The sequence below is a fragment of the Macrosteles quadrilineatus genome, unplaced genomic scaffold, assembly GCF_028750875.1.
Source record: "Macrosteles quadrilineatus isolate MER2022 unplaced genomic scaffold, UCM_ALF_1.0 Scaffold_2__2_contigs__length_208266976, whole genome shotgun sequence".
In the NCBI taxonomy this organism is placed as follows: Eukaryota; Metazoa; Arthropoda; class Insecta; order Hemiptera; family Cicadellidae; genus Macrosteles; species Macrosteles quadrilineatus.
The window spans coordinates 161,152,197-161,170,566 of NW_026542595.1; the positions used below are offsets into that span (position 1 = coordinate 161,152,197).

Below are 18,370 nucleotides of genomic sequence, written 5' to 3' on the forward strand. Positions count from 1 at the left end.
AGTTTCAAAAAAGATATTTCTAAGATCCAATACAATATTTACAAGACACGAACTACCATGAATTAATTTCTTTGGAAATTATCTGTAACAGTTTTATATTTTTGAATAAAGAAAATATATCTTTTTGTCTCTACTTCCTTGTTTTGTTACTTGTATTTTGTCAGCAATTGGAACAACCGGGTGGTGTAATACGGGCGGGGGAGGGGGAGGGTCTATGACCTTGAGTGTCCCCGGGCCTGGCTCGGGCTGTGTAAGATGGGAGGGGAGGGGAGGGGGAGGGTCTGTAACCTTGAGTGTCCCCGGGCCCGGCTGTGAGAGTGATTCATGGTTTTTTGTTTACATTCTACTACCCTTCCTTCCGAGAAAAAGACCCTACAGTTTCAAAAACATTGACTTACAGTATAAAAACATTGAGTTGTGTTGCTAATTAGGGCACTATAATGTCTCTGCTGTCTGCTTATGTTGCCAAATTAGCATTTAACTTTCTTTTTCTCTTGATTTAATAATTTTCTATATATTAAGAGTTCCTTTTCGGGTACCTAATAATTGTGATATTGTTTGACTTGAGTTTATGGATTTTTAATTCTCTTTTCTATTTATTAGCTAAAATCAGTTGTTTTAGGATTTTAATCTCTTGCAATACCTATTACTGTGCCTATAACTGTGTATCTATGACTGTGTATCACATGATATGCAATTTTTTACAGTCTTTACTATAACTATACCATAAACAATGTATGTGTGTTATTTATTGTTTTAGAGTTTTATAGTAAATTAGTTTACACAATATCTTTTCTTCAATGAGTTCTCCACTTGTCATGTTGCTTAGTCTATTACTATTTTAGGCCCTATAAAAAATAATTCCTATGTAAAGCTGTAGGCATACTAATGCCAATAATAGATAATTCTTTATTTATGATGATGTAACTAATAATGCTATTGTAAGTGTGAGAGGAGGTTAGGAGGCAGGGAATGAATGATTCATATTGCATGGTGGAAACATAGAATTTTATTTTCTTCTTGCTTGCAGTCTTGAAGCCACAGGCCCTAAACTTGTGATAAGGTAATTGATTTGTTTATGATCCATTTATATTAAGTTCCATTACAAACTTGTTGTAATATAGCTGTTTAGATATTTCAACAGTTATGAAAATGGGAAAGAATGGCTTGATAAAAAATATTATTTCTTCTTTCTTGCAGTTGAGGCAACTCCTAAGCTGTAAATAAGTTATGAACATGAAATAATATACATAAATACAATCTTTTTCCATATGTTATTTTCAAGTAATATTTATAAACACAGTAGGAGTTAAAAAAAGAAAAAAAAATCCCTGTAATTAATAATTTTTGGCCCCGACCCGATTTTGGCCCGAACCCGAGGACCAAAATTATTGGCCCGACCCGACCCGACCCGAACCAAAAAAGTCTGACCCGCAGACCCCTAATGTAAACGCGATTAATTTTGTCCTGATTTTCATGAAATTTTGGGTTTAGGGCGTGAGAAACTCAATGAGATTAAGTTTCAATTTCAAAAATTGTAAATTTAAATTCGTATGCTATTAATTAAACTGGAAATAATATGTTGCCCAACATTTTGAAAATCTTATTTATTTCATCCTGTACTAAAAATTTTGTAGAGAAACAATTGTTACTCATCCCATACCAAGCAAACCTAATCACTTAAATCGTAAATCTAATGTTATTCAAACTGGGAAATAAATTTGTTTTGTTTATGGAATTTTTTTAGTATGAATCCAATTACGGAAATTTAAATTTCGCTTTGTCAGCAGGTTTGCTCTGGTAGGGGTATTTTAAATTAAAACTGTGCGTTATTTTAACAAAAAAGTAAAGAGTTTGGAGTTAAAGTAGAAATGTTTTATTTTGAAGATATGAATAATATGACTAAAAATCTGGACAGGGCATTTTTTTTTTACTTAAGGAATGTCATATCACACCTGCCAAGACATTCCTTTTTATTGTACAAGTAAATTTTAACTAATTAAACATAAGTAACATTGTGACTACGGACACTATATCTGGGTTTTAAAACTAGCAACATTATGTTTTTGCACGTGGTTTATAATTGAAGGGACACTGTTAGTGGTATATCAAAGATACTGTAGTGGTATCATACAAGTGTAGAGTGACAAGTTATAAGACAAGTTATAAATGAGTGAAAGTAAGACAAAATCGGTTATAATTATCTAGAAATAAATGTGGAATTGTCATTTTACTAAACGTTGATTCCGTACTCAGGATGTGCACATAAAAAGATCCTCAATTTAACTTTTTTATCTATAATGTTTACGGTGTTTGTTAAACGCCCGGCGGCATCAAAGGCGAGACGAGTCTTCACTTCACCAACCCGCCTCGGTCGGCAGTCCTGGGGTGGTTCGGAGTACGTGACTCGCCACCGGCGCCGGGGATGACACACCGATACAACTATATGGCATGTTGTAAATCAACCAAGTCAATTCACACTTCTGTACGAGTTTGAGTGGCAGGGTATTTTCTTTTTTGGTTATTCTTTGTGTTAGTGTTGTGCCGGACGTGGACTGAAGAGGTTCAATTCAGTTAGCCTCTATGTAGTCGCAGTTGTTTCGTTAAACATTAGTTTTTATTGGTATCCATGTGCCTCGTGATAGTTTTTTTTTTCAATACGTATCGTTATTAGTTTTTTTTTTAAGTTGTGTACAGGATTTTAGTGAACTAGTTGCAATGTGCTTTTAGATATGTCAGGCGGAAGTAAAAAGTGTGCGTTTTTATCATGTACGTCATCTCAACCAAAAGATGGGTTGCGATTTTTTAAATTCCCTGTAAGAAATCCGGAAGTATGTGATCGTTGGGTTATCAATTGTGCTAACAGCCAGCTTATAGATTTGCCCCCTATCTGCTCTCAGGTCTCGGGTTGTTTGCGAGAAACATTTTGAGCCATTATGCTTCAACAATCCGTCTAAGAGTAGTAAATTGAGAAAGACGCAGTGCCTACTTTGTTTATTCAAAAACACCGAAGTGCATCCAGACCTCGGAGTACACCAAACGGTCCCCAGAACAACCTCAGCCTCAACAACAACTGATGATCCCAACAGTCAACCGCCGTTATCTTGGATCGACCGACAACGACAGATGCACGTTGGGGCTGGTCCATCATCACTCGCGTTACAGCCTCCGCCACAGCTACCTCTGCCTGGACAATCTCCGTTCCTGCCTACGTCACCACCACAGTCATCATCGCCTCTGTCTCAACACCCCCAGTTCTTGCCTCCGCCACCGACATCCCTTGCCAAAAGAATGAAGTTGTGCTCGATGACAGAATCAGCGCCCACAGCCGTTCACACCCCGGCCACAAGAAGTAAGTTGATAAGTCACGCATCTCCAGATACGCCCAGGAAAATAAAACTTAAAAAAAGACTATTTAAAAGCAAACGTAAACTTCACCAAATTTCTGAAAAGTCCCGGCGACAAAAGCTAAAACGTATATCAAAACATAAGGCTTATTCTACCGCTTGTGGTTATATATCAAGCGAACCTTTTAAAACTTTACTGAAAATGCAAATGTTGCATACAAGGGGTACGCAATGGTCAGAAAAGGAGAAGCAGCTTGCTGTAGAACTCCACTACAGATCACCAGCACTATACACCAACTTGATAACCGACAAACAATTTATTTTGCCAAGTCGTCGTACAATATCAAGTTGGGTTAATGTCATCGACCTTATGCCTGGAATTTCCCAAGATCTTATAGATAAAATGAAGTTCAAAGCAACGACCATGAACGAAAATGAAAAACAAGTGGTTTTAATATACGACGAAATGGTCATCAAAAAACACCTGACGTTTAATGAAAAGCGTGATTTGGTAGAGGGGTTTGAAGACCTAGGACCCCACGGGCGATCACCACGCGTCGCAACACATGTACTAATGTTTATGGTACACGGCATATTTCACAAATGGAAAATGCCCATTGCGTACTACCTGAGTGGAACACCAACTGAAGGTAGTTTGCTGTCAAAGATAATTGTTGACGTGGTTCGAGAGGTGGGCAGAACAGGATTAAATATACGTGCTCTTGTTTGTGACCAGGGAAACAACAATGTGAAAGCTGCAAATCTCCTGGGAGTTAGTAAAGAAAAGCCTTTTTTCTTAAACGAAAATAAACAGATCTTTGTTGTTTATGACCCTCCACATCTGATTAAATCCATTAGGAATAATTTGATGAAAAACAATAGGGGTGTGCGAAGCAGCAAAAAATTTTCGATTCGAAGCAACGATTCGATTCAAAAGATTTTCGATTCGATTCGATGCAACTCGATTCGAAGCAATACGGTATTTTTCTATTCATAATTGTCAATTGAGTGGATTAACAATAATTAAAATGTACGCAGAGGATACGCGTCCGGTAACCGGACGTGGATTAGGCGTCCGGCAGTTACTGTCATAACCTAACCTAACCAACCAAACTTGCTGATAGTGAAAAAAATCAAATGAAGGTTCAATTCTCTTCATAACATAAAATTATAAATGCCAAAAATTCTAACAAAAGATGTACAGTTCAGAAGAAATTACATTCAAAGCAAAATCTGTGACAAAAAGTTAAAGTTACCGATGGGTTTCGAAGCGGGGACCTCTCGCATATCAGTCGAGCACCTTATCCACTACACCACGAACACTGATGGCTGAACATCGTATCATTGTGGTAATGGCGTTCCGGGACCCCCTACCGGACGCCTAATCCACGTCTGGTTACCGGACGCCTAATCCACGTCTGGTTACCGGACGCGTATCCTCTGTGTAAAATGTATCACATTTGTGTAATACAAATTTTTGTTGATGTGGTATTAGGCCTATTTCATACTTAACATATGAATTTTAGGTGAAAAAATATTTATTTTCAATCATATGTATTAGAATAACTGCTGGAAATACCAGTGAGCTGCTTTACTTGCCTATTTCATAATTTTTACTTGAATTGGCTCAACTGCAAGAAAGAAGAAAATATTTTTTTTATCAAGACATTCATTCTCATTTTAATAACTGTTTAAATAACTAAATAGGTGCCGGTAGCTAAATTACAACAAATTTGAATGGAACTTAATATAAAAAGACCATTAAGAAATAAATTTACATATCACAAGTTTAGGGCCTGTGGACCGGCTTCAGGACTGCAAGCAAGAAGAAAATAAAAATAATATGTTTCCACCATGCAATATGTATCATTCATTCCATGCCTCCTAACCTCCTTAGTATAATAACCTCACACTTACATTATTTGTTACATCATCATAAATAAAGAATTATTATTGGCATCAGTAGGCCTACAGCTTTACCTAGGCATTATTTTTATAGGGCCTAAAATAGTAATAGGCTAGAAGCAACATGTCAAGTGGAGAACTCATTGAAGAAAAGATATTGTGTAAACTAATTTCCTATAAAACTCAAAAACAGTAAATAACATACAAACATTGTTTATGGTATAATTAATAAGAACTAAAAAATGCATATCATGTCATACAGTAGTATAGACCTACTGCAAGAGGTTAAAATCCTAAAACAACTGATGAATGAAAAGAATTAAAAATCCATAAAATAAAGCCAAACAATATCACAACTAATTAGGTACCCGAAAAGTAACTCTTAAATAATATATAGAAGATTAAAATAATATTAAATCAAGAGACAAGAAAGTTAAATGCTATCTTCTAGCCTAGTGCCCTTGGCAACACAGGTCAATGTTTTTAAACTACCCTCAATTAGTGATGTGACGAGTTGAGTTGGCGAGTCGAGTTGACTCGAGTCAAGACCCGAGTCGAGTCAACTCGAGTCATCTCATTCGTAACTCGAGTTCATTCGAACTCGTACGGAGATTGCCGAAGCTACACGAACTCGTAACATTACGAGTCCGACTCGCAAAAGCCGAGTCAAGAAACCGAACTCATACGGAGAAAGCCGAACCTTAACGAACTCGGGACGTAACGAGTTGACTCGAGTTGACTCGCACTCGCTTTCGGCCAATAGCGTCACAGCTTTACGAGTCAACTCGCATAGATTCAACGCTATTGGCGGAACGCGAGTTGAGTTGACTCGTATAACTGAAACCCTATTGGCCGAGTGCGAGTGCGAGTATACAAAACGAACTCGTACGGAGAATGCCGAACTTACACGAACTCGGAACGTCTCGAGTCGAGTCGACTCGACTCGTAAAGCTGATACGCTATTGGCCGCTACCGAGTCGGCCGACTCGCAAAACTAACGAACTCGTACGGAGAATGCCGAACTCACACGAACTCGGAACGTCTCGAGTTGAGTCTGACTCGACTCGTAACTCGAGTTCACGGCAGTTGGCGAGTTGAGTAACTCGAGTCAGGAAAGTACCCGACTCGTCACATCACTACCCTCAATGTTTTTGGAACAGCAGGGCCTTTTTCTCTTAAGGAAGGGTAGTAGTATGTCAACAAAAACAATGAATCAGTCTCACCAGCCAGGCCCGGGCAACGATGTGTGAATTCAAGGTCATAGACCCTCCCCCTCCCCTCTTACACCACCCGGTTGCTACCCAGTTGCTTCAATTGCTGACAAAATGCAAGTGATGAAACAAGGAAGTAGAGACAAAGAAATATATTTCTTTATTCAAAAACACAAAACTGTTAGAGATTATTTTCAAAGAAATTAATTCAATGTAATTTGTGAGTTGTAAATATTGTATTGGATCTTAGAAATATATTTTTTTAACCCCATCTAACCAAGATACAGATCTGTTCACTATATCAGATATTTCTTTTGTTTATAATTTATTATGTAAAATAATAAAATATATTTTTAATTAGGTATTGAATAAACAATAAATGATTATACTAGTATGTCTGGATAAATAGTCTTTCTATTCTTTTGACTTTGTTTTCTTTGCACTGTTAGTGTTGCGTCATGGCTTTTGTCTTGTTACTCTTATCAGTAGACGACTAGACCTGGCTCTGGCTTGGCTAGTGGCAGTGCGGCAATTGCTCTGTTGTGTCTTTATTCTTAAAGGTCGTGAGCCAACTTAATTTTTAATTCTCATTTGAACATTTTAATTCCTCTGTAATAATAGATATAATAATATAAGAGTGTTTCTTTGGAAATAAATTATTCTTTTTTTTTCTTTTGCCCCAACAAAAATTCGGGGACGGGGACCGGCAGACACCTAACAAAAATACCAAATGAATCAGTCTATAACATTAGTCTTACTAGTTAAGTATTAAGTAACAATTTTTCAGACTTATTTTTAAAATGATTTTGGAGTAACCTACCTTGTTTTGGCTAGGTTCACAGTAGTAAAATATTTCACACACTGCTTACATCAAGACAAAAAACAAACCTCTAATCATTTGCAATGTCAAAACAAAAAAATATAAAACAATTAAAGCTATATTTAATGCAAAGAATGTATTAAATAAGAACGCCTTCGTAAAGGAAACGCAACAGCAACGCGCTCCTGTATTGCGGGTATTGCATTGACTTTCTGCAGGCGTTTTTCGTATATGGATACTGACTCCCTCGTGAATCGAATCGTTTTTTGACCACCACTGAATCGAATCGCGATTCGATGCATCGAATCGAATAGAATAGAAATTTCGATGCATTTTCGATGCATCGCACACCCCTAAAAAACAATATACTTTTTGAAAATGGAAGGGCCTCGTGGCAGCACATCAAAGAGCTGTATGAGATAGATGCAGCGTCAACTACTGCTCGTGCACTAGTCAAGCTAACATCAAAGCACATTTCACCAAATGCATTTGATAAAATGAAAGTTAAACTGGCAACACAAATTTTCAGTCGTTCGGTGAAGGCCGCCATGACAACCGCTGTACAGACAAATCAACTCCCCAAGGAAGCCATGGAAACAGCAGAATTTATTGGAAATTTTAACGATATTTTTGACTGTTTGAACAGCAAACTACTGTTTGACAACACTCCTCTTCGGTGTGCGCTTTCTGAAACAACCAAACAAGGACAGTTGGTAAAAGAAAAGCTTGTCAGTGCTTTAAGATGGATCGAGAACTTACAAGTAGAGAAGTTTAAGAAAGTCAGAGGGAGCACAGTCCGAAAACTTAGTAAACCACCAAGTTTTCATGGCTTTGCGCAGACAATAAATGCAGTGTTAAAGCTCTGGGAAATCTTGCATGCCGAGGGAATCACGTTTCTGATGACAAATCGTCTCTCCCAAGATGCAATTGAGAACGAGTTTTCGATGTGCCGACAAAGAGGGGGGTTCGACCGAAATCCGTCAGCTACAAAGTTTCGCCAGAATCTGAGGCACCGGATCCAAGTGTCGTTGATGAAGCCTCCATCAACCACTAATTGCGAGATGGACGACGAGGAAATGGTCCCAGTTTTGTTGGAGCAAGCTACGGTGGAAGTTGAAGCTGCTCCCCCAACTGACACGGAGGACGACCCTGACGACCCCTGTGATGTCGCCGACAGCGAGGACCAAACGCAGCCCTTGGACCACGACGACGCAGACGGCTCGGATGTCGAAGAGGACGTCATCGTTGTCTCCGCGGACCCAGCAGTTACCGTCACAAGCCTGACCGTCCCTACCCTGGAGACTTGTTCAATTGAGTAAGTACACTCACCATAGCTTCAGTTCCGTACCTATCGTTATAATTTACGTTTACGTTACCTGAAAGTCATCGTACAATATCTTTTAAAGTTACTTAGCTTCTTATGATCGTAATAATCAAAGTACTGTAATTACGAAATATGTTGATAGTAAACTCACAATATGACAAATCTATATTATATTATAAAGAAGAAGGGGTGTCTGTGGTACTGTCCGGCAGTATGTCTCTGAACCAATTAGTCTTAAATGTTTTCTTAAGACTACGACAACGACAATACACCGATATGTATGTTTTGAAATATACGAATGTTTTTTTAGAGCTCCAGAGATTTGTTTAGAGCTATTCGTGTTTTGATATTGACATAGGGCTCCGCCCCGGTGGCTTTCAAAGATTTTATGAGGTGAGAGATTTAAAAGTAAATTGATTGGTCTCCACGGCAACAAAAAGAAAACTCGCAATGTTTGTAACGTAGGCAAATTGTATTTAAAATGTTAAGAAGCAGAACCGTCAAATCCATTGTTTTCCACATTCCACACAGCTGGTTTAAACAAACTCAATAGTTAATACGTATATGTACAACTGTGCGGTAGATTTATTTATTAAAAAATGTTGTCATTGATTTGAGAAATACTTAAAATTCTGACCATGATTAATCTAGCCCTTGAACCAATTTTTTTTAAGTTAAGCTTAAAAGAACTATGCTTAATTAATAGAGTTTTGTCGAAATTATAAATTGCACTGCTTACATGTTTTAGATTTTACAATATTGGTATAATTTTTAAGCTTTGAACTACTTGTCTTGAGTTAGAGTAAGGTTTAAAATGCATATGTTATGTTTGTCAACTTAATTGTCCTAGTAAATCAAATTTGAATTTTTTTTCTAACGAAATTCTAAAACATAAATGAAGAGAGGTATATATGCACTCTATTTTAGTTAATTATTTTTTTAATCATACTTTTTTATTATGGCACTAAAATTTTAGAGGGTTTTAGCCCAAAGGCAGCTGCAGATAATATTATTTATATTTTCTTTTATCATTGACTTTGGGTAGTGCAAAAACGCTATGCTAAACTTCGCATAATATTGTAAAATTGAAACCAAAAAATATGTTTTGTTTTTTACTGATTAATTGGCATTATATTTATTGGTTAGGTTGATTTTATGCTTGCCCAATGCCTGTTGATTATTTGTAATAGAGCAATGCTTATCTATATAATTCATTCAGGTGTATATTACAGATACGTTGCGGGATACGTCGCCAAGGTTGTGCTGGACAAGTACCATTGCGCCACGTGTAAGGTTGACTTGACAGTGAACTCAGTGTTGTCAGAGCCGAACCAATTGTTGATACTTTACAAGTCTTACGGCACCAAAGAAGGGATATCAAGCTTAATTGCGCCTTCACAGGACATGGTTAATTTTACTCGGGACATACTCTTGTCGTTCCGGAAACATTTCCCAAAAATGATGTTTAAGTGTGATGTTAAGAGTGGACTAATTGATTTAGCCTCCAAAGAAATTGGGGGAGGATGGCTTTTGTTGGACCGTGATAACCCGTGTCTTATCCATCGTCAGTTTGTTTTAAGTTTCTTGGTACGATTAAAACTAATGAAAACTGTTTTGTGGGTTTCAAAAGACCTTCGAATACCCAAGTCAAGACGCCCGATGTGTTCATCGTACCAAGATAAGCTAAAACAAGTTCAACACATGTAATTGCTGTAGCAAACACTTAAACACATTGAAAATGCAACAATACTCATTATAACGGTTATTATAGGCCTACAAGAGTCAATAGTCAAATTAAAATAGGTAAATAAATAATAACGTATTATAGCAAAATTTTCAACTTGTTAAATAGTTTATTCTTGATTGATATTATTTATATATTATTTGATTTGTTTTTAATCTTTCCTTAGTTGTGTTTGCTATTGTTTTAAGTGTTAATTTTTTGTATCAATGTGTTTAAAATTCCCGGGTAGTTGTTGTTCTTGCAGTGCGTATTAATATTAACGATTAATGTCCAGTGGTCGAAACTCGACCAAAAATATGTAATGTACTCACTTATGTTAATGTTTCACCCCACACTGTAAATAAAACATGTGATTGGAGTTTCTTCCATTTGTTTTGATATTTTCTGTTTATATTTTGTTGTTATTTCGTCAGCATGGCAACGCATAAGTTCCATGTTAATTTTTTCAAATTTTTAAACTCATTTTTTGCGCTTATCTTTGAGCCTATTTAAATTTATAAAGGGATTCTGCACACCTGCAGGAAAATAGCTATCTAACGGTATGCGTAGATTTTCCCTACGATGCACACGAGCTGAGATAAAGGTTTTAAAGAAACATGCTTGCCTATTAATATATAGGCCTAGATAGATTTCTTCTTTCACATTCAATCTTTCTCTATTTCCAAGATTATGTAATATTCTTCAAAATTAGTAATTTTTCTATATTTAAGAGATGTTCTGCAAAATTGTATTTCATAGATGTCTTGTTTTCGAATTGTATCCTTGAATGTGTTCGTTATTGAATCTGACTTATAAATTTCAATTTGTTTGCCCAATGTGTTTGTCACAGCAAGTACATTTAATTGTTTTTATACTTCCGATTTGTTGCATATCTTTGTAGTGTTACCTATGGTATTTTCGTAGGTTTGTTGTTATTGTCTATAATATTAAAGTTATTTTTTTTCAGTAGCTTAGTTTGAATGGAGTGTGTTTGAATGTGTTACTTATTGATTTGTTTACGTTTAGTTAGGTTTTACGGAATGCATATACATTTCATTTATTCTTTTTGTCTACAATTGTCTTTAAAATTGGTATCAATAACTAAATTTTAGTGTGTCCGAACTATAACTATAATTCTTTTGAGATTGTCGTAATTAACACGATGAAGAAGTTGTTATTTTCGCGATCAGGAGGCGTAAAATTGTATTTCATATGATATAAACTAAAATTCTATTCCTTTATAATATTGGAAATTTCACTTGTAAACTTTAATTTAATGCTTTTACATTTTACCTTTACTTCTTTAGTTAAGATATAAGTAGACGATTTCTTGGCGAACGAAAATAACGGTTTTAGGATTTATTTGTGTAAATAACTATGATGTACCTAACTAATTATGTAAATGTGAATAACTATGTTAAAGTAAGGTCATATTAGTTTTTGATAATTATGTTTTATTGCACATTTTAAAATTAGATGGTTGTCATTATATAAGCGATTTCATGTTTATTGTTTGTAATAAAAACATTTTTCGTAATCGATAAATTGTGTCTCTTTGTGATATTGTTTTAACTATTAAGTCCAATAATTAACCATAACCGAGCACTTATCGGCCCCGTTATTGTAATAATATAATACGTCATATACTTATACTTGTACGGTATATAATTTCATTATTCAATAGCAAATGTGGTTATAAGTAAGCGTGTCGGTAACGCAGTGCAGTTTGAGACAACGTACTGCTTTTAACCCACGACAGTGCTGCGAGCCGCGGACGGCCCGCGCAATACATCGTGCAGGCCCAACTAAAAACTCCCACGGTTTTATACACGCGGCTGCCTATCTCATTATATTACTTCATCTATGGTAGTATGTCGATCTTTTTCCATGATATAACACACTTAAAACATTTTTTATAAACACCCACCAACTCACTTGAAAAGGACTGGGTTCTAACACATTGAGACCGGTAGAAATTTATGTCTACAAAAATGCAGCCGGTAAGTTATACGGGAAAAAATCACCCACATGGAAACTACAGCAAAAGCATATTTAGGGGCTATCCCATTGGAGCTACAACTAACAACCAAGTCAATAAAATAAGTTGTACATTTGTAACAAGCCATTTAAGTATATGGATGTTGGCCTCAACAATAGTTGACGTCGGTCCAGTGAGTTCAGACCACACGTCAACTATTATTAATGCCTGTCTGTGGCGAAAATCCATCCGTCAACCATAGTTGACGCTGGTCCGAGGTGAAGGAATTTTTTTTAACATGCCGGTAGTAAAAGTGTTACAGAAATTGATTTATTTCATTTTACTTACTTTTTTTTACAGAAAAAAAGTAGTTCATGTGGCTTCAAAATAGCCAAATACAAAAGTAAATATGGATTCATAATACCCCCGCCGCAGCAAACCTTCAGACTAAGCAAATTTCCATCTACACATCTGGAATTCCACTAAATTATTCCCTTAAAATTGTCAGATTTATTTCCTATTTAAATATCATTAATATTAATGAGTACTTAGGTTTGCTGCTACAGGGAAGAAAATAGGGGGTTTTTATTGAAATTTTAATAGCTTAGTATGAAGTAAACAAAATTTCAAAATTTCATTAAAATATGTCCATAGACAAGCAAGCTACAACACTGTATTTATTCTCCATAAGAATAACATGGTAATTTTAAATTTACACTATTTTGCGATTTTTCCGTAACCGTTAGGCATGCAACAATGCTTCAATATACTAAATTATTTGTTTTTTTGAGCTCTACAAAATGGTTTAAAAAGAAATTGCAAAATTTTATGTTTTCAGGGTGAAAAATTAGAAAAACCCATTTTTACCCCATAAATACCCCCATAAACCCCTGTTCCCATAGTCCGATCATGCTGGTTCACGAACTCGTTCGAATAAATGTAGGTTTACACGTTTATACCAAATTTCATCAAAATCGGATAATTTTTGCTCGAGTTATCGCGCTAACGGACACATATATAAATAAATATATATATATATAAATATATATATATATATATAAATATATATATATATATATAAATATATATATATATATTAATTTGAACGGATGGTGTTTTTGGCCTCTGGGGACCTCAAAACGAAAAACTAAATCGGTCTCGGGTCCAGGTCTTACCATGAGACCTACGGTAATAGCTTATTCCCTATATGGGAAATTCGCTAAAAATTACTGGATATTAAGGCTAGATGTTTATTTTTTGGTATGAATGAAACAGTTTTCAATCAAATACTAGAGTTGTGTAAACCTGAGATTTTCGATAAAGCCAACGCCAAGTTTTTAGCTTTAATCATCTTTCAGACCCCTATTTAAAAAATTTAAATAGGGATATTTTGTTTTTAAGATAAAACAATTAAGTAGCCTAATTTAAAATGAGGTACCAACCCATCACTAGTTTTGTGAAAATGAAAGCTCGGATTTTCGGCTCCATTGTTTGAGCTTTCCTTTTAGGCTGGTCTTGGTTCGGCTCGAATATTGAGCTGCTTGTATACCTCTATCAAATACATTGCCCCTAAATCTAAATTATAATTATATTTTTGGGTCTACACTATGATCTAATTTTTACTCTTGGTAACACTAATACTTACTTTTTGTCCAAGGGGTCTAACGTTTCCCATAGCCGGTCGACGTTGTTTGCAGTAAACACGATGTCATGGTCCACACAGTACGGCATCAGATTTTTGTTGACGTTGTATATTTTGGTGTACACTTTCTTGAGCCTGAAACAAGTCATTACAGGTAAAACTTAACAAAATACCTACTCTTCAACAAAGGGAACTTACTACATAAACATCTAATTTATTGACTACACAATATAGTTTCAGTAGACTAAAACTGTCATATAGATTCCTTGCCAAAAACTCTCTAATTCTAACCTTACTTAGTTAAAAATGCAGTCAGTGACAGTGAAATTCAAAATTAAATTCAAATAATCATTATTTGTTAGTAGTAGGCTTATACAATACATACATAAATAGTGTCAAGTACAGGTATTGAAAAATGAAAAACAATAAGGTTTCTTAGAGTTAACAATGTAAAAATTGACATTACTTCCTACAACTCATCGAAAGAATAAATAGCTTTGTTGATGAGGTACTGCTTCAATTTAATTTTGAATTTTTTTGTTGATACCTCATCTGTTATGCTTTTTGGAATTTTGTTATAAAATTTTGAACCAGCATATATTTAGGTTTCTTTTTGAAAAGTTTCGAGAGCGTGAGAGCTCATTGCGATACAGCCCCGATTTCTGGTGTGTTCTGGTGTTTCTGGTAGTTGAATATTCTAGTTTTAATGTATAATGAAAACGATTGGGTATCTTGTGCCGGAGTGGACTCTTTCGCATTCAGAAAAGTCTACTATCCTCACACAAAATCATTGAAACTATCATATTCTTGGCATCACCAAAAATTGATGAAACTATAAAATACCCCTGCCGCAGCAAACCTGCAAACTAAGCGCATCTCCATTTGCCTGATTGCATTAACTCTAAAATATCTCCTAAAAAAATAGCACATCCATTCCCTATTCAAATAGCATTCGTTTAGAGTACTTAGGTTTGCTGCAACAGGGAGGGTAAAAAAGTGTTTATTTTGTGTGAAATGTTGAGTTTGGGATGAAATAAATACATTTTCCACAATTGATCAAAATATGTACATAAACAAGCAAATTACAACAGTTTACTTATTCTCCATATGAATAACATGGGACTTTTAAATTTAATTTTCACATTTATAATAGTATGATATAAGAATTTGAACGAATGGTGTTTTTGGCCTCAAGGTACCTCAAAATGATAAAGTAAATCGGTCCCGGATCCAGGTCTTACCATGAGTACGGCTACGGTAATAAAAGTTAACAACAGTTTCAACTCACTTTGGAGTTTTCCCAATAAACTGGAGATACATGTCCATCAATATCCCTGGAATAACATGGTACCAGATGGACAGTAGAGTGAAGGCTGTTTTGTTCTTGACAAGCATGAAGCTAGGAACAGCAATGCTATTTATAGACTCCATCCGTTCGTTGGCCCCATGACCAAAGTTGGCAGTGCGCAGGATATCGTACGTTATCGGGTTCTTGGGCGATGAGACAAGGTTGTAGATTTTCCTGGTTCAAACATTAAACACTGTTACATAAGTTAAGTTTGCATAAAATATAGAACAATTAGTATTTTTTTACCAACGACAGCAGACAGGTACAGTAGACAATTTTTAAACTGTTCCAGGATCAATTAATTGTTGCTCTGATTCTGATTAACCGCCTGTGCCTGGGCAAAAATTGAGGCAAGTTTATCTACCCTGAATTTTAAATCTGATTGGGTAGATCTAAGTAATCTAATCTTTCATTCAAGAAATAATAGTTATTTGTGTAACGCGGAGATCGCGGATGACGGCGATGACATTCCCGTGACCTATAAGCATTCCTACAGTCACTATAAGCATATAAATAATTAGTCTTTCAAACATTATAAAACACGTTTTTAGGTTAGGTTAAACCCAAGTGTTGAACGGAATGGGAAACACTGTACCAGCTGAGAATAAACAAGTAATTTACTAACTTTCTTACTTACGCACCAAGAAGAAAACAATTTGTATGCTCGTTCATACTTCTTCCTAGATTTTTCAGGAAACAGGTTTAATGAAACATGTTTTGCAGTTTCTGCTACATATTTCTTCTGGTGTACACATATATTCACAATCACTGAGTTCATTATTCTCTAACATGTTAGACCCACTTATAATTATTCTTTCAAATACTACACTTTAGGTTATGTTTAATCCAAGCGTTGAACTAAAATCCATATATAAAGCCCAAAGTACCCATGAACTTTTGAGAAAACTACAAGTCACACCCCCATAAACCATATACTTAAAATATTCGTAATGACGAGAAACCTTGCGCAAAACTATCCATTATTTCATAAATTAATGACCCCTTAAGGTCGTAATTCCTTTCTAAAGGGAACTTTCCATGTACCTAATGTTAAAAATACCTCAGCTGTACTTATTTGTTTATTTCAGCTTAACTTAACCAATCAATCGTTTTATTAATACTTATGAAGTCAAACGGGGTGAAGCCCGTGGGTTACAGCTAGTATAAAATAAACACAAAATGACAGGTTAATTCGTAGTATCAATAGTCTATCAGCTGATCATAATAGTAGTATCTTTAAGTAACCGCAGGGGGCCCACGCTTGCGTGGGTTCGTGGCCTGGGCGACCACGCGGACCCTAGCTCTCCCAGAGGGGAGGTAATTGCCCGGTGTTGGAACCGGCACTTCAGGTAGACCACAAGCTATGGACGACTGGACAAGCCAGCCTCTTTGGGTTTACCCAAAGTGAGAGTACCCAGTGACATTCCCTCCATTCAGGGTGGTGGGGTGTTCAGCTCTGCTAGTGTTGATTAAGTTCATAGATCTTTCACCTGCCTGTAGCTTGTGGTTGTGACTGTGTCCTACCTGTTGTGTACGACTGACATTTTGTGAGGCATATCCTCGACTTTGGAAGTAGCCTCGTCCTGGGAGGTGAAATACCTAGCCCCCAGAGGGGAGGTAAATGCTCCGTGTTGGTATCGGCATTTTCAAGTAGGCCACAGACATGGACGACTGGGCATTGGGTCCCAGTGACATTCCTTTATCCAGGATGGAGGGGTGTTTAGCTCTAGGAGAGATGGAAGTGCATCATAATCTCTAACCTACCTGTGTCTGTGGTTCTTTGGGCTTCGGCCTGCTTGTTGTGTGCGACCAGCATTCAGTGGGCAAATCCTCGACTTTGGAAGTAACCTTTCCTGGAGGTGAAAACGGGCAAGTACCCGTAGCTCACGGGGACACTCAAGGGCAACGTAACTTTCCGCAGTGTGAGGGCAACGGTTTGTAGGCACTTATGCAAACCAATCCCTGTCTCTGAGCACGGACGGTATGGTTATCTTGAGTGTGGGGGGTTCTTCCCGGAACCTCAATTGAGTCAAGGGTGTCGCCACCTCTGGTGGATAGGTTCATCCGGGTGGGTCCCACTTCTATACCTGCCTCCTTTTGGGAAACCCTGATGGCCTGGCAGTGATGTTGGGTCTGACGGGCAAACGAAGTAGATCGGGTGCTGGGTCCGAGCCCGCCAGGGGTATCTGGGGATCTATCGCTCTGGTTATCTCTGGTTTCCCAGCAATGGGTAAGGCCTCGATCGGGTAGTGGTGTAAATGGGAGGTTGGGGTTCCCCCCGTCAGCGTGCTGACGGTCCCCTTCCTCCTGGCTATTGATGGCGGGTTCTGCCTGTCAGGGATTAGATAGGTCCCGAGTGTTGCTTGCACTAAATGCGTCGGGGCGCTCCACCATGGACCTCTAGGTCCTGACCTAGTGGAACCCAGGTGGAGTGACGCTTAAACAAGCAGCCGGAATCCCTGGTTAGGATTGAGGGGCAACCCTCCTTCCGAAGGGTCTGCTTCGGCAGCCGGCGAGCCTGATGACCTTAAGTCATCCGCCCATGATGTGCTAAAGGTTGATGCTTAAGCTTCGGCCTACATCATGGGGCCCGGGTATGTCCTAAAGGATAGGTACCGGGTATGCAGTCAGGGGGCTTCGGCTCTCATGACAAATAAATAATAATAATAATTAGGGATGGTCAAGTCTCGAAATTTCGGGAAATTTTAAATCTCGTTACACAAGACGAGATTTCTTTATGGCCGAGATTTTTATCGAGACGAGAATAAAAAAAAAAAAAAAAAAAATTAAAAACGCCTGCAGAAAGTCAATGCAATACCCGCAATACAGGAGCGTGTTGTAGTTGCGTTTCCTTTGCGAAGGCGTTCTTATTAATTAATTCTTTAAATGTAAATATTACTTTAATTATTTTAATAATATTACTTTAAAAACATTTGAGAAGTTTTGTTAAGTGTAAGCAGTGTGAGGAATGTTTTATTACTATAAAAAGTCAAAACAAGTACCTAACTATTTTATAAAAATTGATATTGCTTTTATTTTATGATTTATTTTATTTTAGGATAAGTTGAACTC

The 18,370-nt window shown here is 36.8% G+C and overlaps 1 protein-coding gene across 2 annotated transcripts in view; it reads right to left on the reverse strand.

Annotated features, from left to right (window-relative positions):
* Positions 1 to 18,370, reverse strand: part of LOC128987885 (fatty acyl-CoA reductase wat-like) — a 60,763-nt gene that overhangs the window by 8,965 nt on the left and 33,428 nt on the right. For both annotated transcript variants that reach the window (XM_054408960.1, XM_054408961.1), the window contains 2 exons: positions 15,239 to 15,472; positions 13,954 to 14,085 (listed from right to left, as the gene is read on the reverse strand). In XM_054408960.1, the coding sequence (XP_054264935.1) occupies positions 13,954 to 14,085; positions 15,239 to 15,472 (366 nt within the window). The remainder of the gene's footprint in view (positions 1 to 13,953; positions 14,086 to 15,238; positions 15,473 to 18,370) is intronic.